Source organism: Heteronotia binoei, chromosome 17, assembly GCF_032191835.1.
Source record: "Heteronotia binoei isolate CCM8104 ecotype False Entrance Well chromosome 17, APGP_CSIRO_Hbin_v1, whole genome shotgun sequence".
NCBI lineage: Eukaryota > Metazoa > Chordata > Lepidosauria > Squamata > Gekkonidae > Heteronotia > Heteronotia binoei.
In genome coordinates this window covers 8,466,348-8,492,118 of record NC_083239.1, presented here as the reverse complement: position 1 = coordinate 8,492,118, position 25,771 = coordinate 8,466,348, and the positions used below count along the sequence as shown (strand labels likewise).

General features: G+C 46.3%; 1 protein-coding gene across 2 annotated transcripts in view; it reads right to left on the bottom strand.

Annotated features, from left to right (window-relative positions):
- The window catches only part of RPS6KA1 (ribosomal protein S6 kinase A1), a 148,028-nt gene that overhangs the window by 14,128 nt on the left and 108,129 nt on the right, over nt 1-25,771 (bottom strand). For both annotated transcript variants that reach the window (XM_060257997.1, XM_060257998.1), the window contains 10 exons: nt 20,811-20,881; nt 19,978-20,066; nt 18,762-18,826; nt 15,523-15,625; nt 14,538-14,665; nt 6,621-6,746; nt 5,515-5,604; nt 4,775-4,933; nt 3,508-3,669; nt 2,403-2,479 (listed from right to left, as the gene is read on the bottom strand). In XM_060257997.1, coding sequence (XP_060113980.1) covers nt 2,403-2,479; nt 3,508-3,669; nt 4,775-4,933; nt 5,515-5,604; nt 6,621-6,746; nt 14,538-14,665; nt 15,523-15,625; nt 18,762-18,826; nt 19,978-20,066; nt 20,811-20,881 — 1,070 coding nt within the window. The remainder of the gene's footprint in view (nt 1-2,402; nt 2,480-3,507; nt 3,670-4,774; nt 4,934-5,514; nt 5,605-6,620; nt 6,747-14,537; nt 14,666-15,522; nt 15,626-18,761; nt 18,827-19,977; nt 20,067-20,810; nt 20,882-25,771) is intronic.

Genomic DNA, 25,771 nt, shown 5'->3' with positions numbered 1-25,771 from the left:
TCTACCACTTCCCTGCCCCCGTGTCCCTTAGGGTTAGGGTTAGACAATGAAGAGAGAGGCTGGGAGACCTGGCCTCTAGTCTTATTACGATCTGCCCTATACAGTCTAATCTAGTGCGGCGTCAACTTTTCAAGACTCAGGACCACCCACCTTTAATCACCACCATGGGACTCTGAGCATACAACAGGATGCAACCTGTCCCCGGAGTCACATGACAGGAAGAAGAGTAATCAGAGTCATGGCCCGGCTCATATCAAGGCCAGGACTGTGGGCAGCAAACTAAGATCTGGGGACAGAAAACACAAGCTGCACCACAGGATATCTACCACGGTGAACAAGCAAGCACTGGCAGAAGAAGATGATATTGGATTTATATCCCGCCCTCCACTCCGAAGAGTCTCAGAGCGGCTCACAATCTCCTTTTCCTTCCTCCTCCACAACAGGCACCCTGTGAGGTAGATGAAGATATTGGATTTATATCCCGCCCTCCACTCTGAAGAGTCTCAGAGCGGCTCACAATCTCCTTTCCCTTCCTCCCCCACAACAGACACCCTGTGAGGTAGATGAAGATATTGGATTTATATCCCGCCCTCCACTCCGAAGAGTCTCAGAGCGGCTCACAATCTCCTTTTCCTTCCTCCTCCACAACAGGCACCCTGTGAGGTAGATGAAGATATTGGATTTATATCCCGCCCTCCACTCCGAAGAGTCTCAGAGCGGCTCACAATCTCCTTTCCCTTCCTCCCCCACAACAGACACCCGGTGAGGTGGGCGGGGCTGGAGGGCTTTCACAGCAGCTGCCCTTTCAAGGACAACCTCTGCCAGAGCTATGGCTGACCCAAGGCCATGCCAGCAGGTGCAAGTGGAGGAGTGGGGAATCAAACCCGGTTCTCCCAGATAAGAGACCGCACACTTAACCACTACACCAAACTTGCTCTCCACTGGCGGATTCAAAGACCTTCTCCCTACAAAAGCTTTCCCTCGTATTCTCTCTCCTTACTCAGTACAATGTACTCCCCTCCCTTACAACGCTCCTCGCCTGCAGTTGCAGCACAGAGCCCATCCCTGTGAACGACCGGGTTTCCTGAGGACATGGGGGCTTCATGCTGCAAGCAGAATACTGAATGACTGAGGTGGAGGCTGGTCCAGGCAGGGGGAGAAGGAATGAGACAAATGTTCTCCCATCATGTGTGGTCTGACGTGGTGGTGGTGGTGGTCGAGGTCGTGAATGCCACTTTCCCTTGTTCATAAGCAATAGAACAGAACCGCCAATTCTGAGAGTCTTCCATGTCTTATTCCAAAAAAGGGGTCCAGGGATAGCATATAAAAATGCTAAGCCCTGGGGAAACCATGGAGCATCCTAGGGACAAGCATAATCACATGTACCCTTCCTGCTATAATCCCATGTACCCTTCCTGCTATAATCACATGTACCCTTCCTGCTACTTGCCCGCCATACTGGGTTTTGTCATTCCTTAAGAGCATGTCTCAATGTAACTGGCAGGATTCCCTTGACTAAATGCAGGACAATTTTGGCAGTAGTGCATGAGGATGTGATGTCACTTCCAGGTGATGCTTTGGGTTGCCTCCCTATGGCCTTTTACAAACATTATAGGAAATTGCCCTATGTGGAGGCCATTTCCTAACCCTCCTCAATTCCTCAGAAGCAAGAAATTGGGGCTGGGGTGGGCAATTCTTCACCCTGGATAGGGGAATGGGAGAGGTCTAGTAGCCTGAAGCAGCCTTAAGGTGCACAATGTACTTCTGGTGCAGGCCAGCACTGTGAATTGCCTGGATGGAAGACCCCAGGGTCCCAGCTCAGAACAGGTATGTGAAATTAAGAAAGCTCTGGAGTGTTTGAACAGCAGCACCGGAACATATCCTTGCCTCCTTCTGCTGCCCAGGAATTCCTGGGCTATGCTGTCCCTTTCTCCCACTAGGGGTCTCCATGAGAACCTGAAACCCACAGCTTTACCGACTAGAACTTGGTGGCATCCCGCAAGGCCTTGATAAAGCATCTTAAGAATCTGCTATTGCTCACTCTCTGGCCTCCTTCCTAAAAAGCCTCCCTGAATCAGGAGGCCTCACAGCCTTCTTTCAGACTGCTGTTCCCCAAGCAACGACAGCATATGACCTAACCTCCACCTGGAAAGCGATAGATTCTTCTGCTACTTGGGAGAAATATGCTGCCAGTGCCACCCAGTGGCAAGGCCCGTTATCAGACAGCCTGTCCAAGGGACCAGCTCATCTCCCATCAGGTGTGAATCAAACTTTTAAAAGATCGCTGCTAGATTAAGCAGCTACGTGCTATATGGGTAGCAGGCCAAGTCAGTTCAGAAGGGAAGCATTCACAGGCTGTTAACAATTGCTTTATGTGACAAAAAAAAGGATGCCGTTCTTACCCTGCTAACATAGTGTAGAGGAGGATTCCTAAGCTCCAAATGTCGCAGGCCTCATCATAACCCTGTCGTTTCAAAACCTGCATTAAAGAAGGAAAAAAGCTGTGTGTGGGGGGGGGGGCGGGGGGGAGAAGAGGTACATCAGTCCCATCACCACAAAGAGCATGATAAGATTTGATCCAGCTGAGGAAGGAGTTCAGTGAGTAGACTTCCTTGCTACCATGGCTCTCGAAAAGGCTAACAGCAGCAACAGAATCCAGCTTTTTGCTTCCATTTATCTCAGAGGATGTTTGCAAGATCAGGTTGAAACGTCGTGGCCTGAAGCAAAAATTTCTTTCCGACCCCTCTAGCTTTTAAAAATTTTGTAACATCCAAACCAATGAAGAATACTGGTGAGCTCAAAAATTGCAAATGTAAAACTGCAAAATAAGAACGATGACATGCATTTTGTTCTATATTCTTTTTTGCAATTGTACCAAGAGAGCAGGCACTCAAGGACAACCGTTTATTCCAGTATAAGCTTTTTGTCCAAGTTCATTTCACAGATGTCTGAAGTGGCCATCCACAGCAGAAATATTGTACCTAAGCATTTCTGCCACAGGTGCACATACATCTGTGGCTCATAAAAGCTCATGCTCTTTCCCCTATGCCCTCTCACACATGCTCCCCATCTAATTTCAGTGAAGCTGAGCAGTGTGTCTCCAGTAACGTCACCTTAAGGAACAACTAGTTTAGATCTCAGAGAACACACATGTTCTCTGGGTAATGGTGATGCTTTTGGTATCTCTTAAGCTTTTCAAGGGACATTTCACCCATCTCGTCTGCCGCATCAGTATGCCCAGTACAGGGTTTGGGAATCATTGCTTTAGCATTTAGGAGAGATTCATTGTTGTTGTATGGAAAGGTTCAAGAAAGGAAGCCAGTCAAAGTGTGTTTAATGACCTGGGAACAAGCAAGGTAAGGCTGACTTCCAATCTTGTCCTGTATCGTTGAAGCAGCCACAATGACAAGCTCTGCCGGAAATGCACTCGTCTAAATCCATATCCTTAAACAGACGAAAGCAAACTTTATGAAAATGCTGCAGGGTGTATATAAATGACTTTGCTACCTCTGGAGCTACGAAGTTGGCTGTGTAGCAAGGAGTCATAAGAAGCCCGTTGTCCGCCCGCAGCTGCTTGGCAAAGCCAAAGTCACAAATGCGGATACATTCTGGGTTGCTTGACTCATCTACATAGAGGATGTTGCTAGGCTTCAAGTCTCTATGGACTACCTGTGGAGGCAAAAGTCAAAATCATGGATCATAATCCCTACCTTTCAGCTTATGTCAAGCACCAAGTGTGGTAGAGTAAGAGCTCATTATCCTATCCTCCTCACTGAAATGAATGCAGTGCACCAGCCACATAATGCAGTGCACCAGCCACGTATTACCAACTTCTCACTAGGACCCAAGGAACCATGCAATGCCAACAGGCTCATTAAGTGAAACCTGAGTAGGCTGCAGTCAGCTCTGCAGGGTAACCAGATGTACAAGCCTGTTCTCAGACTCTCCAACTATGTCACTCATTCATTTATTGGTTATTTAGATGCTCTGTTGCTAGTAAAAATGCTTTTGTTCATTAACAAATCTGAGCTTGCGGTGTTAAGGACTGGCAGCATCCAGAAAGCTGTGCACGGCAGTGCAAAAAGTGATTAAAATGGACTAAACATTTTGGTTAGTATATCCTTCCATGGCAAACCAGAGAACACATTTCACAAGCACTTTGGCCGCTTCTGGGGCAGGGAACTCTTCTGCATGCTTCAGGAATGGAAGTTATCAATGTATAACACTCCTAAGACCTCTTCCAAGCGGCCAGTTTTTCTGAGGCTTTCCTCATATTTAGTAAGCAACACTTCCAGAGCAGTGTTTTCACCAGAACCACACGACTGGACATTGCCAACTAAGCTGGCTAATATGTTTCTCATCCCAGGTAATTAGTGTGGTGGCATCAGAAAAGCCAAGAAGGACTGAGATATCAGCACTGGACAGCTTTTACAGGAAAGAGGAGTCACACAGGCCACTGGACATCCGTATCAAGCACAGAAGTGTGACAGCTAAACCGACTGGGTTGGATCCCAACAATTTCCCTGTTTTCCCCCTTCTGCTGCAGCTCCTTCCACCCCCTCCCAGCGTCACCAAGGACAGGGGCCCCTAACAGACAGAATGGCAAACTGGAGATCTGCAAGGGAAGGGAAAATCAGCAAAACCCCCCCATACCCCTCCCAGTGAGTTACTGCCAAATTTCACTGCCAGGTCTTTGCCTACCCCCTCACTTTTGTAAGCAGAAAGAAAAGGAGAGCCAACAGGTCTGGTATGTTTCATCACATCTTGTACTCACCCCTTGGGAATGCAGATACTCCACGGTCTTGCAAATTGTGTGCAGGACAGAGTTGGCCTCCCTTTCTGAGAAACACTTCTGCTTGAGGATCCTGTCCAGCAGCTCCCCTCCTTTCATGAGCTCCGTCACCAGGTAGACATGCTTGCCGTCATCGTACACCTGCCAAAGGGGATGCAGACTTTTAAAGAAACTCCTTATCCAAGCAGTTTGTATACTGGGATCCACTGCTCTTGCATATATCTTACTAAAGGGTACTTTCCACGCAGTGACAGAACTGCTACACAGACAGGCACATGACCCAATTGTGCAGTCCTTGAAATTAACAAGGCTGGTGCAGCTTTCTCCACTGGCACTCAGTAGGATAAAGGTACAGGGCAAAGGGGTGGAGGGCTGCATCATTCTAGGGTGGCTGCTGCCTGCCCCTCCATCTCCTGCACTGCCCCAAAGCAAGGTCAGTTTGAGAGCTGCTTCCAAGCAAGGAGAAGGCCAGAGCTTCATCAAGAGTGCAAAATCAAAGTATGTGACTGCATGTGCCTGTGAATCTTTCAAGGCCGTAACTATGCAGGAAATCTGTAGCAGAGAGACTGATCTGCTTCTGGTACTATAAAGAGGAGTCACTCTTCAACAGAACTACGCGTTGTTATTCAATCAACTACAGACGTAGTGCTACTCCACCAGTAGACAGGCCCTGCCCATCACCAGCATATGCATTGGGGAGCCTATTAATCCTCTATACTCACATCCTTCAAAGTGATGATGTTTGGATGCTGTCCATACCGTAGGAGTATCTCAATCTCTTCAGAAGGGTCTCGCTTACTCTTGTCAATGACCTGCAAGTAGTATATTGCTTACTGTAAAGAAATTTTTAAAAATAAAAGAGTCCCAGAGCATTTAAGAGATTAACAAAACTTTTTCCTGAATCAGCATCTGCCAAGCCACAGCTTAGTAGCTTGGAGGTACTGGAGGGAACATTAGGCTGTAAACAGAACAGGCGGGATGATGGGGAAGATGGCACGTTTGTATAGCAGTGGAGTGTTTACATATATATATATATATGAACATATGAAGCTGCCTTATGCTGAATCAGACCCTTGGTCCATCAAAGTCAGTATTGTCTTCTCAGACTGGCAGCGGCTCTCCTGGGTCTCCAGCTGAGGTTTTTCATGCCTATTTGCCTGGACCCTTTTTTGGAGATGCCGGGGATTGAACCTGGGGCCTTCTGCTTCCCAAGCAGATGCTCTACCACTGAGCCACCATCCCTCCTACATATGAAGCTGCCTTATACTGAATCAGACCCTCGGTCCATCAAAGTCAGTATTGTCTACTCAGACTGGCAGCTGCTCTCCAGGGTTTCAAGCTGAGGTTTTTCGCGTCTTTGCCTGGACCCTTTTTAGTTGGAGATGCCAGGGATTGAACCTGGGACCTTCTGATTACCAAGCAGATGCTCTACCACTGAGCCACTGTCCCTCCCTATTTAAAACACTTTTCATACACTCAGTTTCAAACACTCCTGCAAGGCAGGTCACCATACGGTAGATAGAAAATGAGGCAGCGGAAAAGAAGCTTGTCCAAATCTACTCAATGATGGCAGAGATTTAACCTAAGGATATATGAACTGGTGCTCCAGCTTCCATATTGCATTGGATCTAAGGTCCTGCAGGTCAAAAGGAATGTTGGCAGTGCTGTTGGGACTCCAAGAAAGACCTCAGCCATGTTAACACCAAGTCTTAAGCACTGAATGCTACTCTTTCCCCACTCTAGTGGATGCTATTTTGAAATCATGATTTTTTTTTTTTTTTAAAAGCAGTCACTGTTCATGGACACAATAAAAGAAAAGGCAACTGACCTTCACAGCATATTCTGTGTTTGTTGCCTTGTGCACGCAGCGTTTGCACACGGAATAAGAGCCCACGCCAATTGCTTCCTTCACCACATAACCATCACTGAACTCGAGGTTCTTGCCGTGCAGTTGCTACAAGTCAGGAAAATGCAGAGAGAGAGAAGAAAATAGGGTTGCATTTAGCTGTAACTGTTGTTAGTTGAGTTGTCTTCTGTGCAGTCCCATATGGGGGCTGCCCATGCGGAGGTCTGCTGATGGAGAGAAATTTCTAGCTTTCCAAGAGTAGAGAGGGTGCCCCAGCATGTGCTGACTGCATTTCCCAATGAAATAACACACCAAAGCGTAGAGGCATCATTTTTCCCCTCAGTAATTCCCATATTGCTGAACCCCACCATGGGCATATGGCACACCCAGCAGAGAGACCTCACAACAAAGTAGGAGGAAGGGGATGTGTGCCTGCACAGAAGACAATGCAATGAACAATAGTTACAGTTAAGTACAACCCTTTTTTCATCTTCAGTCTTCTGTGCAGTTCCCACATTGGGAAGAGTACCAAGCTATTCATTGTTCCACGTGCAGGGCTGGAGAGACAGGCACAAATTAGAAGTCTCAATGTGTGGATGAGACGATGGTGTAGGGAGGAAGGGTTTAAGTTTGTTAGGCACTGGGATGCTTTTTGGAACAAGCAGGAGCTGTACAAAAGAGACGGTCTCCACTTGTCCCCAGATGGAACCAAGCTGCTGGCGTGTAAAATCAAAAAGGTGGCAGAGCAGTTTTTAAACTAAATCTTGGGGGAAAGCCAACAGGAGATGAAATGTCTCTGGTTCGGGAGGACTCATCACAAACAGATGAAGGGTTAGCTGTTACTTTTCTACCGGATAACGGATCAGAGTTGTCCACTGAAATGGTGACAAACAGTATGGAGTGTCTGCCAAAGAATCGAGGCAGCAGGAGGAAGGTTGCGGGCCTAGCTTGCCTGGGAAATTATAGATGTTTGTATACAAATGCTAGAAGTGTTCGAAGTAAAATTGTTGAGTTGGAATGTTTAGTGTTGGGTGAAAACATAGACATTGTGGGAATTTCAGAAACTTGGTGGAATGAGGAGAATCAGTGGGACCTGGTGATTCCTGGATATATATCGAAAGACTAGGGAGGGAAGGGTTGGAGATTGGGTGGCTCTGTATGTCAGAGAGGGCATACAGTCCAGTAAGCCTGAGGTCAAAGAATTAGATTCCCTTCTAGAAATGCTTTGGGTCGAAATAGAGGGCCAAAAAGGAAATTTAACTACGGGAGTTTGTTATCGCCCACCAAATCAAAAGATAGAGGACGATTATAATATGATGGAAGGATTAAAGATAGCAGCTACACGTAAAACTGTGTTGTAATAGGTGATTTTAACTACCTGCAGATTGATTGGGTCAATATGTGTTCAGGTCAAGAGAAAGAGAGTTTCTAGATGCTCTCAATGACTGTGCTATGGAGCAGATGGTCTCAGAACCTATCAGGGGTGGGGCGATCCTGGATTTGGTCCTAAGTAATGCCCAAGACTTGGTGAGAGATGTAAAAGTGATAGCACCACTTGGGAGCAGTGTAGGAGACCCAAATCTTGAAGACCTGTGCCATTAGTCCTTGGTTTGTTCACTTTATTCATCCCCAAGGAAGAAATTCTTAAGTATAATCCTGGCCAATTTAGGCCCTAGCACTGTGATGGAAAAAAGTTATATTTTTACTTGCAGATGTGGAGCCAGAGGTTTCATATAAAGTTGCTCTTTCTGCCTCAGCAGCAAAGAAAATTTGAGCTAAGCTGGTGTCAGCATAGTCCAGTTAAGAATTTAACTAGTATTCAACAAATATGGGAGTTTTTCCTTTTCTTATGAAACAAGTTTTAAAATGTAATATTCACATTGTCTTAATCTCGTTTTACCATACTATATTTTACTGATTTTTTTTTTTATCACTTGTAACGGCCACTGGCCCCATGCAAAAAAATTGAACTGAACTTAGAAATCAAGCCTTTAATAGCGATGAGGCATTTGGGCAGTGGGTAGGCCTTTTCCATAGAGGAATCCAAATCTTCCTTACTGAAACAAATTAAGCTACAAGGGGCCACCCTAGATTTCCCCCCCACTGACTGTTAGCCCACAGAAAGGGTGAGAGACAGTTGATGTTGCAGCAACTTCTCAGTAGATGTGGTAAGCAACCAGTCATCCAGCTATAGGAAGACAGTACAACCTTTAGACTGGTGAAAGGCAGTGACTACCACCATGCACTTTGTGAAGACATGGGGTGTGGCAGCCAGGGGCGGCCCAAGGGCAAATGGCGCCCTAGGCAAACCTACGGGCCCCCACTGCAGCACCCTGCCTCCTCTCGGCTTCCCCCCGTGGCCACGCCTCCTCTTCTCGCCCTTCCCTCCCTGGTCAAGTTCAGTGTTGGGGAACTGGCGCTCGAGCGCCACACTCCCCGGCGGGCCATCTAAAGTCTTTCACATTTGCAGTCTTTATCAGGTGTTCAGCGGCGGGGGCAACTTCAGATGGTCCGCTGGGGAGTGCGGCGTTTGAGCGCTGGCTCCCTGGCACTGAACTTGACCAGGGAGGGAAGGGGGGGAGAAGGCAAACTTGGCGTTTGCTGAGGGAGGGAGGGGGGAAGCCCAATTTGGCGCCCCCTGCCTCCCAGCGCCCTAGGCAACCGCCTAGTTTGCCTAGAGGCAGGGCCAGCCTTGGTGGCAGCCAATCTGAAAGGGAGAACCGTATACTGATAACAGAATCCCCCACACTGAAAATAAAGGTACCACTTCCTGTGGTTGGGATGGATTGAGATATGGAAATATGCATCTTTTAGATCCAAAGCCACTAATTTAATTTTAATATCTGAAAAAACCTGAGAAGGAAAATAATCCAGAACTTTTTAACAGATGAAAACTTGTTTAAGTTGCACAAATCGAGGATGGGACAAAGGCCCCCATCCTTCTCAGGAACAGAGAAGTAACGTGAATAAAAACAATTTGAAACAGAACATCCAGCAACTAGCTGGACAGCTCCCTTTTGGATAAGTTCGGTAACAGCATCCTTTAGGTGGTTATCATCATCTTCACCTCTGTAAGGAGGGGAGTCCAGAGGGGGGCTCTGTATGAACTCCAACTTGTACCCCCCCTTCAACAATGGCAAAAAAGCCAGGAGTTGGTGGTGATATTCTGCCAAGTGGCCAAAAACAGGGTTAATCTGTCATGAAAGAAGTGGAGGGAAGGCAGGTTGCTGCCATATATTCAGAATAATACCTTCTGTCCCTTCTGGTACCTCTGCTGCTGATGGATACAGTCTCTTGGCTGGAAACACCGACTGGTGGGTTGTGAAGGCATAGATTTGACACTGAAGGATCTGGCAGGTGGCTTGTTTTTTTAAATCTGTTCCAAGGTTTTTCTTCTGTTTTAGCAGAAAATAAATGGTCCCCTTTCAAAGGGCAAGTCCTCTATCTTAGGCTGGGTATCTGGGGCCAAGGCAGTGAACCAGAGCCAGACAAAATGACAGACAGCGAATCAAAATGCCACAGAATGTGCTAAGCAGCCCTCTGCAGTGCATAGGACTTTGGCCACTGAATGCCGTTCCTCAGGAAACGAATCAATGTACGAGGGCATCCGGTCCCATAAGAAAAACTGACAGGCAGCCATTATTGCCTGATAATTGGCGATCCTAAAATTCAAAGCACCAGCTGAATATACCTTGCAGCCTAGGGCATCAGTCTTACAGCTTCCTTTGCCCACTGAGGCAGAGTGAGAAGCGTGATGATGCTTGGCCTGAACCACTTCTGTCAGAAGTAAAGATGGGGCTGAACGAAAAACAACAATCTGTTGTACTTTGTAGCAGTTCTCCGTCTTTCTAGCTTTGGGAGGAATGGTAGACACATTTTCACAGATGTCCTTAGCCGTGTTCAAGAAGGACCAGAAGAGTGACATAGATAGTCTCATCTGATTAAAGAGCAGATGGGATTTTGTGCTTGGGCTTTGAGCTGGCAGATAGAAGATGAAGATATTGGATTTATATCCCGCCCTCCACTCCGAAGAGTCTCAGAGCGGCTCACAATCTCCTTTCCCTTCCTCCCCCACAACAGACACCCTGTGAGGTAGATGACGATATTGGATTTATATCCCGCCCTCCACTCCGAAGAGTCTCAGAGCGGCTCACAATCTCCTTTCCCTTCCTCCCCCACAACAGACACCCTGTGAGGTAGATGAAGATATTGGATTTAGACCCGCCCTCCACTCCAAAGAGTCTCAGAGCGGCTCACAATCTCCTTTCCCTTCCTCCCCCACAACAGACACCCTGTGAGGTAGATGAAGATATTGGATTTATATCCCGCCCTCCACTCCGAAGAGTCTCAGAGCGGCTCACAATCTCCTTTCCCTTCCTCCCCCACAACAGACACCCTGTGAGGTAGATGAAGATATTGGATTTATATCCCGCCCTCCACTCCGAAGAGTCTCAGAGCGGCTCACAATCTCCTTTCCCTTCCTCCCCCACAACAGACAGCCTGTGAGGTGCGTGGGGCTGGAGAGGGCTCTCACAGCAGCTGCCCTTTCAAGGACAGTATCTCAGAGCGGCCTACAATCTCCTTTCCCTTCCTCCCCCACAACAGACACCTTAACCACTACACCAGATAGAACATCTAATGCCAATGATTTTGCCATTCTGAGCATCTGCTCAGAGAACAGGTTATAGGTCCTCAAAAAGGGGGAATTGAAATTGCATCCCCAACAGCCTCATCTGGAGAGGGGTCAGAGGCTAGTTCCAAACTCAGGTGAGAACAGGAGCCCTCCTCTTGGTCGGAGTCAGAGAAGCATTTCCGAACCACCAACAGGACTCCTGAGTGGAAGTACAGAACTGGAGCCTGGAATGGAGTTGAAGATCATTCCTGAGAAACAGCTTGGTCCGATGGATGACCCCCGTGCTATGGGTAGGTATGCTGGCCATGGGCTTGCTGGAACAGAAAAGGCCAAGGGGCACCATGGCTGAGGTGGGAACGGCTGGGTGGGCATCAGCTGCTGGCTCTGCTGCGTTGGAACCAACGGCTGTGGAGTCAGATGTGGTTTTGTCCATCATTGCAGAGGTTCACTGTCAGAACCTGAGTCATCAGGTTCATGGAAATGCAGTGTTGGCATATGTGGAACCAGGGATGGAACATTCTCTGAGACTGTGGGTTCTGGAGGAGTCTGGATTCCAGGGGATCCTAAGTCATCGTCACAAATATCTTTTCAGGCTGCTTGGGGTGGCTTGGAATTGAAGACTTGTCAGAATGCTTGGACAAGAGTGCTCCTTCTTTGCTGGGGATTAAGACGCACTTTGCTGGGTGACTGCTGGATCTGGAGATTGGGACTGATGCCTATGTGGATTTGGTGTTGGAACCAAATGTGCAGAAACTATGGATTTGGTCTTCGGAGCAAGTTCACATGAGGCAGATGACTTTGCTGTCAGCTCCCAAAGGGCAGCTTTTAGGTGGAAGGCCCTATTTGCCCTAGCCTTGGGGGTAAACTGTTCACAAAGCCCACCAAGAGCTGACATTGTGAGACTCTCTAGGCAGACTACACGGCGGGAGTGCTCATCCATTTGGGGCATTTTTGTGCAGCACTGAAGGCACTTTAAAAAAAAGAGACTTCTGGGCTATTGTAGAGTGAACCAACCTGAAAAGAAAAGCCTAGGAACCATGCAAGACGATCATGAAGAATCCAGTGGCGCTAGAAATGCTCCTTTCAGCTCAGCAGCAATAGAAGAACTGAGGGGGAAATGGTGCCTTTCCTGTTCAGCTCGTTGTTTCAGTAGGAAACACAGTGAGCATGCTCCAAGGGGGAGGGGTGCCCACACTGCTCCTGGAAAGCCAGAAATTTCTGTCAGCAAGCCTGTGCGTGTGCAGCCACAATGTGGGATTACACAGAAGACCAATGATGAACAAGCAGCATCTGCTACATTCCCCCTTTCAATATGCTGGGAAATGTTAACCGCAGAAGACACCATACGAACTCCACTCATGTAAGATCATGCCATTGTGTAGCCTATGCTAGGGTTTTGTAAAAAAAAAAAAAAAGGACAGAGATAGACAGACCTGCATATCCACATCTAACCTTGCTGTTCCAGTAAATTCAAATCTCCAGCAAGTTACACTGATAGTAGAAGGCAACCTTCATGTGACGCTTCTGCAGAATCTGAAGTACTGATTTCAACAAAATGCAGGCAGATATGCAAAAATGTCTACTGGATGTTCCAGTTCCAGAAGGTTTAGTTTTTCTCACCTCCTCACCAGATTTTTACAGTTTTGGCCCTCATCCCTTCCCAGTTCAATTATAAAGTTCACAGGAGTGGGAATAACCAAGGTCAGTGCTAATACCAGATGACTAAGCCCATATAAATCTTACATACACAGAAGAAAACTCAGGCTCTTCACGCACAGCAGGAAATTCCATTTCAAGGGGAGAGGATACTAAATAGACTCTCCCAGCAATCACTGTAAGACACAGAAAATCAGCTTCCAGTTCCTCTCCTGCAGTATACAAGAGTTCCAAAGAAAGACTAAGACTTTTGCTGTGATAGTTTTTTTGGTGAATGCTGGCCTGCTTTATTTGAACATATGAACATATGAAGCTGCCTTATACTGAATCAGACCCTTGGTCCATCAAAGTCAGTATTGTCTTCTCAGACTGGCAGCGGCTCTCCAGGGTCTCAAGCTGAGGTTTTTCACACCTATTTGCCTGGACCCTTTTTTGGAGATGCCGGGGATTGAACCTGGGACCTTCTGCTTCCCAAGCAGATGCTCTACCACTGAGCCACCATCCCTCCTACATATGAAGCTGCCTTCTACTGAATCAGACCCTCAGTCCATCAAAGTCAGTATTGTCTTCTCAGACTGGCAGCGGCTCTCCAGGGTCTCAAGCTGAGGTTTTTCACACCTATTTGCCTGGACCCTTTTTTTGGAGATGCCGGGGATTGAACCTGGGACCTTCTGCTTCCCAAGCAGATACTCGACCACTGAGCCACCGTCCCTCCCCTAATGCTGATGCAATTGGACTCTTTGCCAGGTAGTTTATGTACTTTGAGTATATGCCCCACTTTACACATCTTGGTCAATTGTTGGTGGGGGCACATCTGAAGAATTTGCTTCTCTCTATGAAGCTGGTTTTAGGCAACAAAAGCTTCTAACATAATATGCTTGTTCCATAAGACTTTATTTTTGCTATGAATTGGAAGCAAAAGTGGGGGTAGTGGTACCTACCAGCTGTAGACAAAAAGGGCTCAGAGTATGGGCTCAAGGCATAAAAATCTTACCTTTAAAGCTATATGGATCATTTACTAATTTAACACTCTTTTCTGCTTATCTGCTTTGGGAATTTGTAAAGAAAGGGTTGGATCCTGACAATCATTGCCTCGAAGCAAGGTGGTGATTTTTGCCACTTCCTCCCTTCCACTGAAGACTTCTTTTTGAATTTTTCTTGTGTGTGTGTGTGTGCGCACCTGTAAGTCATGTCAACCTCTGGTGACTGACCCCTACTAGGGGCCTGGAGGATATTCGGGGAAGTGACAGAATAAGCCTGACCCCACCTCCTGACTGGGTATTTCAAAGACAGTCTCCCATCCAAGTTCTAACCACAGTCGACCCTGCTTAGCTTCCGAGATCTGATGAGATTGGGCTTGCTTGGCCTATCTAGGTCGTGGCCGCCGAAGACTTCTGATCTGCCCACATGCTCCTAGGGGATTCCCAGGAGAAGCATTTTGGGAAGATCAGCGGGCCTTGGAGAAAAGGGCACCACGTTCTGCCAATGAAAGGCACTTACACTAGCAGAGATTGTTGTCAGGATCCAATCCAGCAAAAGGAAGGAGGCAGCATTGCTCTGGAGCTAGCACTGCAGCTTTTGTGACCTTTTCAAAGGCATCCCTTTCTTACCTGCACCACCGAATGCAGAGGAATAGGTGGAGATCTGACCTTCTCATCCTCCATCAACCCAGCTGCCACAAAACTGAACCCCCGAAAGAGCAGATGTGCCCCTGCGCTCGGTGGGATCCCAGGGGAGTCTGAAATGGGGAACAAAACGCTCATCAGGCCAAAAGAAGCCGCTTGGTCGGGACACATCTGTTCCCTTCCCAATAGCAGTTCTCTAAGACAGAGGGAAAAAAGCAGACAACAGGGCCCACTGCTGTCTAGAGTCTACCTGTGACTGGTGACTAGTTTGAGCAGGGAAAAAAAAAAGAATTGGGATCCCTCATCTGATACAGCTTTCTCTGGACAGTTCCATTTCAGCCTGCAGGCTGGGCACTGAACAATCAAATATTCCCCCGTTATCTAGAATTCCTGACCAGTGTTCCCTCTAAGCTGAGTTAGTGTGAGCTAGCTCCGTTTTTTAGCCTCCAACTCACACATTTTTGTCTTAGCTCAGGAAAGATGGTCCAGAGCAAACAAATGTATGTAGTAGCTCACAACTTTAATGCCAATAGCTCACAAAGCAGAATTTTTGCTCACAAGACTCCACTGCTTAGAGGGAGTATTGCACCTGACATATGAATTTAATGGAAAGGGTAGGCTAGAACCTTTCCCCACCCACAGGGAATTTTTAATATAAGAGAGAATCTTTGAGTTTTCAACGTGGCAACTGGGCATTAAGTGCATTAGGCCTTGATAGGGAGGGTGGTCTAAAACTGAATATATAAATAAGTGTAACAGAGAACCCAGCCCCCCAGCCCCAATTTCCATTCTCTTGAACAAATACACCCCCACCCAGTGTCATGCTTAACTCTTTTGTGACCAAGAACAGGGATGCTTTTGGGTTTGGACAAACTGGGTGCTCAAACTTCAGGGATCGCATTTCATTTTACATGGCTGAAGTGACTTTAAAGCCAATTTGCAGTGGATCAAAAAAAAGATGCAAACCAACCTTTAGGTGTGCGGGAAGTAAACTCTTTGTCAAAATAAAAGGTGTCATCTGCTTGGCCCACAGCAGGCTTGAAAGGCGGTTTAATTTCTCGCCTATAGAGCTTCTGCAGAGGAAAAGAAGGGACAGTGAATGCATCCATTTTAATCAAGGAAGAAACGCCAAGGCTGAGTCCATACAGCAGCGGCTATTGCACTGTTGCATTGCTACACCAGTTATTGGTAAGCAGATCTTCCTAGCGTGGACCAGCTGACCCACTTGCAAATTATTGTTGTAGTGTGTTGATAGCACAACATCCAACAATTTCTGGATGTAGTCCAAGAATGCTAGAAGTCTCCTTCTCTCTCTAATCCTATGTTTGGCTGAACCATTTCAGACTAGAGGCTCCCATGACAGCTGAGTGCTTCTTCATGTAGACAGATGACCCCTTCCCTGCACACAGAAGAACACCATGTCACATATTAGAGGTCCACCCTAGGCTGCTCTCATGATAGACTGGTTTTCAGCATGGAGTAGGATTGTTCAGTCACACAAGCCCAGTGTGAACAGCTGCAAGACAGATAGCTATACTGTCAGCCCTGGGAAGAAGATTTGGCCAAAATGACAACGTAACAGGCAAAGCAACATACTGCTGTTAACCAAAATCTGCTTTTGTGTAAGATTAAGTCAAAGTCACAGTTAGAATAGTTTGACTTTAAAAAAAAACCTCTCATCTCTTCTGTGACCTTTTTTTAAATTTGTGTGTGTGCGCATGCGAGGGTGTGTGTGTGTGTGTGTGCACCTGGAAGTCATAGCAAACTCTGGTAACTGACCACTACTGGGGCCATGGAGGATATCCAGAGAGGTGGCTGAATGAGGCCTGCCCTTGTCCTCCTGGATATAGTACTCCAAGGAGGTCCCCCATCCATGTACTTGCCAGAGTTAACCCTGTTTAGTTTCCAAGATCTGATGAACATATGAAGCTGCCTTATACTGAATCAGACCCTTGGTCCATCAAAGTTAGTATTGTCTCCTCAGACTGGCAGCGGCTCTCCAGGGTCTCAAGCTGAGGTTTTTCACACCTATTTGCCTGGACCCTTTTTTAGTTGGAGATGCTCGGGATTGAACCTGGGACCTTCTGCTTCCCAAGCAGATGCTCTACCACTGAGCCACCATCCCTCCCCAAACATATGAAGCTGCCTTCTACTGAATCAGACCCTTGGTCCATCAAAGTCAGTATTTTCTACTCAGACTGGCAGCGGCTCTCCAGGGTCTTAAGCTGAGGTTTTTCACACCTATTTGCCTGGACCCTTTTTTGGAGATGCCAGGAATTGAACCTGGGACCTTCTGCTTCCCAAGCAGATGCTCTACCACTGAGCCACCATCCTGCCTACATATGAAGCTGCCTTATACTGAATCAGACCCTCGGTCCATCAAAGTCAGTATTGTCTACTCAGACTGGCAGCGGCTCTCCATGGTCTCAAGGTGAGGTTTTTCGCACCTATTTGCCTGGACCCTTTTTTGGAGATGCCGGGGACTGAACCTGGGACCTTCTGCTTCCCAAGCAGATGCTCCGCCACTGAGCCACTGTCCCTCCTACATATGAAGCTGCCTTCTACTGAATCAGACCCTCGGTCCATCAAAGTCAGTATTGTCTTCTCAGACTGGCAGCGGCTCTCCAGGGTATCCAGCTGAGGTTTTTCACGCCTATTTGCCTGGACCCTTTTTTGGAGATGCCGGGGACTGAACCTGGGACCTTCTGCTTCCCAAGCAGATGCTCTACCACTGAGCCACCGTCCCTCCCCTGATGAGATCAGGCTTGCCTGAGCCATCCAGGTCAGGGTTCTTCTGCGAGCCCAGGAGCTGCTTCCTAACACAAACTATCCTCCCCCCTCCCACAACACTGGAAGTCCCATTTTGTTCCGCTGGGCTTTCAGCTGAGGCAAGCCGATGTCCAAGCCTCCATCTTTGGCCTTCCCTGCTACCAGCTCTGCTAACATCCCACAACACTGCCCAGAGAGTTTTTACTGGTGTGTCAACAAATTCATTTGTTCCTTGTCAAATTTCTTTTAACTGCCTGAATTTTAAATCTGGCTATTGTTTTTATCTATCATGGTATCATCTGATTTGTAAGCCACCCTGAGCCCACTCTGCAGGGAGGGCAGGAAATAAATTAAAGAAAATAAAATAAATTTTGCACACACACACACACACAAATGGTTATGTGCAGCTGTACACAATCAGGAAATTTCACGAGTGTGCTTTCAATATTTATTTGCTTGGGGTTGCCTTATTTCCTCTTTTATATTAGGTCATTTTAGTAAGAAGGGTACCAGTTCAGATTTTTAAAAACATACTGAGGGTGGATTCCTTGACTTTCCTACAGCAGCAATGCATATATCTGCTACAGTTACAGCTGTAACTGACTCAATGTCAACAGATCCAATAGGCTCCTTCAAAATTCCTAAGAGACACAACTTATTAGAGTTTGTAGAATCTTTCGGGATCAAGTGCCGTGTTCTACTGGAGAAAGTTTTCCTTCCAGACGTTTCGTTCTCAGCTGCGGAGAACATCCTCAGTGGCGTTGCAGCCGGAGCAGGCGCTCTGACCTTCTTGGCTGCTGTGCATTGAGAGAGGCCAGGGCTGCTGGAGAGCTGCTATTTCTAGGCTGGAGGGGGTGTGGTGAAAGGCAGCTCTCCAGCAGCCCTGGCCTCTCTCAATGCACAGCAGCCAAGAAGGTCAGAGCGCCTGCTCTGGCTGCAACGCCACTGAGGATGTTCTCCGCAGCCGAGAACGAAACGTCTGGAAGGAAAACTTTCTCCAGTAGAACACGGCACTTGATCCCGAAAGATTCTACAAACTCTAATGATGTTACCAGCCGTGAAAACCTGAAATCTTTGATAGACACAACTTAGGTTCCCTTGATAACTCAAATCCATGATTTCATTAACAACTGTACTTACTTGCAAAAGTGTCCAGTTAATAGGCATCATTTGAAAGCAGGCGTTATATTTCCACATTCATAGTTTGTCTGCACTAAACAAATAACAACTATGCTTAAATCTTGAAGGAGTTACGTCTTAGAGGTGCCATAAACTCCCTAATCACCTTGGCTGAAGTTTTGATAAGCTTTTTCATGTCAATATCAACTGCATTCTTATATTTCCCCAAATCACTGGTTGATATGCAAATCGAGGCCTGCTGCACCAATGTTCGCTTTTCCAGGGCTAAAACACAAAGCAGAGCCAAAGGCCAGTACTCACATTCCAGTCAATGGTGGAATAAAAGGGGTGACGCTTGATTTCTTCCACGCCGTCGGGACCTGAACCTACAACATAAGCACGTAGTTCTAGAACAGATCTAAATAAGTGTGTTCAGGACTGCATCTTCTGTGCAGTGACACACAAATGAAACACGGCAAATTCTGGAAGTGGATTGCTGAATTTCAGCATGTGCAAACTCCTAGCGCTCATCTGAAAAAAAGATGCATGCATACGTCTACGACATCTCATTTTTCCCAGCCAGATATTTTGGGGAAGCTTACAAGCAGGGCATGAAGGCAACAGGCCTCCAGTGCCATTTCCCTACCAGCAGCCAGCATTCAAAGGCTCCTTATAGATTGCATCATAGCTATGCAACCTCTGAACATGATTGTTCCACTGGATTGTTGCCAATTTCATTAGGCAACCTCCTAGTATTATATTACAGGGGGGAAGCTGTCTCCTTCCTCCACACCTGTAGCCAAAACCAAAAATTCTGCCAAGCGGTGGCTATGCAAATAGGTTTGATTTGCCTATGTTTTATGCCTGCTGTTACTTTTTTTAAAAAAAAAGGGATGTACAAAGCAACGCTGCACTACGTATTCTAAATTCCCCACCCGTCTAATCTTCATGGTAGGCACAGAGAAGGATTAACAGTGCTGCAAACACTACCCAAAATATACGGCACCTTTCCCCAGCAATCACAGCTGTAATTTATTTCACTTATACCCTGACACTCTTCCCTGGAAATGAAGGCACTGTAGTTTAAGTTCCACATGAGCTCGCTTTATACTACAACAGCTCTTTGGTTCGTCAAGCTCAGTGCTGTACTCTGACTGGCAGCAGTTCTCCAGGGTCTCAGGCGCAGGGCTTTCACATAATCTTCTGCCTGATTTCTTTGAACTTGAGATGCTGGGTACTGAGCCTGTGACCTTCTGCATAGAAAACAGAGGACTCTGCCACACTGGTCAACCCCAGATGTATTTGGCTTCAGCAAGGCAACTTTGCAATATGTCCAGGGACCTTTATATGATTATGTGCTAAAGCGTGAATGTTCTTTTGCAACAGTCCCCGCCCCCCCTCTCCATTTCCTGGATGTTGCCAATTTTAAATATGAGTTTTGCCAGAGCTATGTCACACAGCCTCCAACTCCACATCTTTGACTATCGGTGCTGCGGCTCCAGAGGTACTTGGATGCAAAGACTCAAGGGCATCTTACCTAACCTGTTGGCCGGGTTCCTCTTGAAAAGCGCTCGCAAGAGGCTCTGTGCTTCGGCACTCAGAAACTGGGGCATGCCCAGCTTTGCTCTAGAAGAAAGGCAGGGAAAAAAAGCTTGTGGAACTAGCTGGTGAGAGAGGGAGGGAGGGAGGGAGACAAACACAAGCAAGAGACTGTAGCATCACTACCTTCCTGGGACACCATTAGCTCCTGATACCCAGCCTTGTCAAAAGCCACTGACAAGGAAAGCATGCTCCGTGGCACTTAAACAGCACAAAACTAGATGTGTTATGACAGCAAAGAGACTGAGAGCAGTGGGCTGTCACCTACTGAACTATGCTGCTAACAGTGGTGCTTTTTCTTGGTGCATGGTAGCTTCTTGCAAGGCCAAAGGATTTTCTGCTTGCTGACTTGGATGCTATGGTCTTTGGCTGCCATGCTCCAGGAGGTCTGGGGCTGGATCCCACAGCGCCACTGTGCCCAGCTTCCTCTGGTGCAAGAAGCCTTCCTCTGTCTCCAGAGGAGCCAAACTATCACCCAGATTAGCAATGGGCAGATGCAGGGAACACCCCTATCTGTGCCCCACCCCAACTGCCTACCCTAGAGAATAAGAGCATGGGGGAACCACATATGTGCACCTCCCATGCCTTTTTTCAAAGCAAAACAAGTTGAGAGGAGCCATCAGACAAAACTAGCTGTTGATTAGCGACAAACGGCTATCCTGAGCAGAGTTACACCCACTGAAGCCCATTTACTTCAAGGGTGTAATTCTGCTTAAGATGACACTGTAAAACCAAGGCAAACTCTCCAGGTTGCCAGGCAAGTGTTCTTACTTGAGAATGAGCATCATTGTTTCCTTGCGGTCCTTCCCTTGGAATGGCAGGGACCCCGTCAGCATCTCAAACTGGAAACAACAAGCAAGAGGTCAAGGTGAAGGTTCATGAGTCAGATTCTGGGGTACATTTTCAGTACGCCAGCCGCAGAAGTTACTTCATTTATCATCCTCCTTTCTCACCCAGACTAAAAGCAGATTTCAGAATTTTTTTTAAAAAACCCACAATGCTACGAACACAGTATCGTATGCACAACATTACACTAAAACTGAAATACAAAATTAGAGAATAATGTAATATTCTATACTGGTTTAATTGGCAATTAACTTTCTGGAGGAGAGGAATTTACTCTATTGTGTTTTCAACCACCTTGAGGATCCTGTGGAGTCGAAAAATTAACACAATACCAAACCTTTCTTCAGTAAGTAATAAAGAAACATGCAGCCCTGTGTCTCAGTGGCTCAGTCCACGTACTCTGTCAAAATGTGGTTAAGGAACAGAAAACAGTAAGAGTCCAGTGGCACCTTAAGGACTAGCAACATTGGCGGTAGGGTTATGAAATTTTGTGAGTCACTGTTCACCTCTTCAGATGTGGTTAAGGAAGTTTTAACTGCCGTTTGGTGCAATGCCCGAATTGGTAAATCATGGTTTATCATGTAGAAATAAAACAGACTGGCCAGACCTTGGCCCGATGAAAACTCTGGTCAGGCTCTTTGAAAATGTTGGTCAAGAAGGACTGCCGGGAAAAGCATCAACAACCTCAGAAATGCAGATGACACCACTCTAATGGCAGAAAGTGGACTTTTTTTGCCTAACAGAATGAATTACGGGCTATTTCTAATTCTTAATACTGTTTGTAAATTGTTTGTTATATGCATCCAATGGTCTAAATTAAATCCTTGCATGTTATATATTTTTATTATATATATTTCTCCCTTTGTATTGGATTAGACTTAATAAAAGAAAATTTATTTGAAAAAAAAGAGAAAAAAAAGAGAAGAGGACTTAAAGAACCTCTTGTTGAGGGTGAAAGAGGAGAGTGCAAAAGAAGGCTTGAAATTCAACATCAAAAAAACTAAGATCATGACATCTGGCCCCATCACTCCTTGGCAAATAGAAGGGGAAGACATGGAAGTAGTGACAGACTTCACATTTCTGGGATCCAAGATCACTGCAGATGGTGACTGTAGCCATGAAATTAAAATATGTTTGCTCCTTGGGAGGACAGCTATGGCGAACCTAGGTAGTGTAATAAAAAGCAGAAACATCACCCTGCCAATGAAAGTCCATATAGCCAAAGCGATGGTATTCCCAGTTGTGAGAGTTGGACCATAAGGAAGGCCGAGCACAGAAGAATAGATGCTTTTGAGCTGTGGTGCTGGAGAAGAATCTTCAGAGTCCCTTGGACTGCAAGAAGATCCAATCAGTCAGTCCTAAGGGAAATCAACCCTGACTGTTTCCTGGAAGGTCAGATGCTGAAGATGAAGCTCAAATACTTTGGCCACCAAATGAGGAGTCATCACTGGAGAAGACCCTGATGCTGGGAAAGACAGAAGGCAAAAGAAGCAGGGGACAGCAAGAGATACGATGGCTGGACAGTGTTATTGATATAACCAACATGAATTTGAGCAGACTTCGGAGGGTGGTGGAGGACAGGAGGGCCTGGCGTGACTGGGTCTATGGGGTCACAAAGAGTTGGACTCGACTGTGCAACTGAACAACAAAGAAAGAAAGAAGTTGTAAAGTTATAAATAAAATGCATAGTTCCTGGGAGAGGTTACACACAAGTCTCAGGAGGTTACACACAGAAGTTGCTTGTTGTAACACTGTGTTACAGTGTTATCTTGCTGAAACAAAGTGCCATTTTGCAAACTTGTGGTGCTCTAAGAGTCATACAGTGTACTCAAAAAAAGGAAGTATCTGTTCTTTGCATCAGGGTACAAAGATTAAATGTAACTGTTTTCAGATCTCACTGATTGACAGTGCTTGGCTCCTAACAGCCATTAGCTTCAATAAAATCTCTTTCTTCAGATTCTGAGTCCAGATTGTTCTACTGTGATTTTTTTTCCACCAGCAAAGCCAATCCGGTAGCCATGATGTGACATGGATTTGTGAACCTTCACTTGATATGACAGCAAACTAAAGGCACTCATTGCCCTTCTAGGTCATGAAAACGGATGCTGGGCAGATGGAGGGAAAACCTAAGCAAGAAGCACTGGTACACCAAGTACATTCTGAAAACTCAAATTATCAGTTGTTCTAAAAGTCAATGTTTGAGCCGACTCATGTGCAGTCTATTCTCAAAGTGTGTCAGGTGGGTAGCTGTGTTAGTCTGCAGCAAGCCTGTAGGCATTGGGGGGGGGGGGGGAGCAGCATTGGGAGCAATGCCCCCATAGATGAACACCGCAGCCCCCCCCTAGGAAAAAGGCAAAAAAAAAAATTCAGAATACATTTTAGAATTAAAAATGTTTTTAAAATGTAAGTTGCACATGGGGTTTCCAAAATTAGCCTGGGCATAGTCAGAGAAGCTTCAGTCTGGTTTTTTTTTTCCGGGCATGAAATAAACATGTTTTTAAATATAGTCATGAGGGCTGCCAGAGAAAGCCATTCTGTTGGCAGCTTCCAATGTTCTGACTTCTCTCTTTCTCTCTCTTTCCCCCAGCTCCCCTGCCCCACAGGATTTCCCAAAGCCCCGCCACCCAACATTTTCTGGCTACACCCCTGGTCTAGTAGAATAAAAATCAAATCTAGTAGCTTTCTAAAGACCAACAAAAATTTCCACGTTACAAGCTTGGAGTAAAAGCTCACTTCACCAGATAAAAGAGTCTTTTTTTTTTTTTGCACAGAAGAATATGAATATTGCTGGATTTTTCAGAGCCTATCTAGTTAGCTACTGTCCATTTAGATTTTAACTACTGTCCATTTAGATTTAAAGGCCTTTGAAATACTGAAAGAAAAGTCAGAACTTGCAGTTGAATGAAGAAAAGCTACCATTTGTTGGAAAATCCATCCAGCTTTATGCTTTCCATTCCTTATTATAGTAACTGATCAAAGGTTCAATCTCAGCCCCATCTATATTACACTGCATTCTCATTGATAAAACTTTTTAGTTGATGAGGGCCTAACTTCAAATCATCCTGCCAGGAACAAGCTGACTTAGGAGCCTGATCCAGGGGTCTTCTCACCATAATACACAAGCCAGGCAAATTCAAGTACTCCATCATATCAAACTTCCACCCCATTATAACCCTAAGCAGGTCCACAGACACTACTGTGGAATGGATTAATCTCATCGGGTGCGGTCACACCTACCATTAAAAGCGGGTGTATAGCGCTCAAATCTGAACTGCTGAATATTGAATCGATGCAGGGCAGTTCAGATGAGCATCCAAGAATGCGATTCATTCTGTTGTGTGCGATCAGACATCCAATACTATCACGCTCTTTTCTTGGAGCATGCGTAATCAGATGGTGATTTCTGGGAGGGGAGGGGGTCCATTGAACATGCGCCCAACTGTTTGGAGCTGGGAAATCAAAACTTTCTTCAGAGGCAGGGGGGAAGGGGGAAAGTTTCCGGAATTAACGTTGCCGATTCAAACCACGGAACTGCCAGGAATTATTTTCCTAGAAATTGGCAGTGACAATGATATCTTGAAATCCTCCACATTGAAAAAAAAAGAATTTTTTCCTGTCCTGAATAGTGGGATAACGTTCCCCCCCCCCCCCGATCCTGTGTTGATTGGAGAAGCAGAAGCGTCACCTCAGATTCCCGGATGATCTGGCAATGCGCATGTCTGCTGGGGCTTTCTTTAAAAAAATAAGGTGAGAGGCAGTATCGCGCGTGAGCTGTCCAAACAACAAAAAGCCGATCTTGTGCCGCTGTTTTGAAAAAGGGACAGACTTTATGTACTGTCAAATTAATGCGCCATTCATGCGTAGCAAGCCTGGATGAGCCCGGATAACGCTCGATTGCCAGATGTGGCTGTCTGAACGACCACATTTAATCCATCAGCCAGGCGGAGCTGTGTCGTCACTAATGGTACGTGTGACCGCACCCATCCTCTGTCAAACTCACTGGCTGCTACACATATTCACATGTTTTCAGTCATCACAACTCACAATCCATTGTCTATGGCAGTGAACCACGATATGGGACCCATTGATGTGTTTCCTGGTGTCCAGATCCTCCTTTCCTGAAATAATGAGCCCATTCCAGCTCTTATAAACTTCCCTGGAACAGGTGGAAGCCCTGGATTAGCCCTAGAAGGTTTGCAAGACTTGCCCATTTGGAAACAGCTGCTGCCTCTGAAGTAGGAAGCTTGGCTTGCAGCCTCCAAACACCGTGCAATTGGCCTGCCATTCTGTGGCAATGCCTACTACCCATTCTCAAATTTCACTAGCGCCCTAGAGACTCAACAAAGTTAGATATCCCGAGTTCAGTGGAAAGCCCTATGCTGCAAGCACATTTGTTCTGGTTTCTTAGACACAGGCAAACCCCTGAAAACATCACAAGATACCCCTGAAGTGATAAGACCCACACCCTACAAAAAGAATCAGCAAGGCCAGACTGGTCCTCAGGAACAGGATAGGCCTAGGAGAGAAAGTGCTAAGACACAAACCATTGCCTAGTTTTCTAGCTGAAACACCTCCCATATGTCAGCAGTGATCTTCATTTAGCTACCATCGAGAGATGATTCTTATGTCTCAGGCATTGCAGATTCCTCATTTATAGACAGCCCCCAACAAGTCCTAGCAGAGAAATTTGCAGGGATCAGCCCTGCAACAAATCCAGATGCCAACAGTGTCCTGAGGGCTCTTCGGGCAACACAATTACAGGATCTAAAAGACTCAGGGCTCCTTCCCTTGCTCATCTGCTGCAATATGCATCACCTGCCTACAGAGCCTTTCTGCTATCTGTCTGGACATCGGCCTCAGTGCAATGGGCACAAATACAACACGTA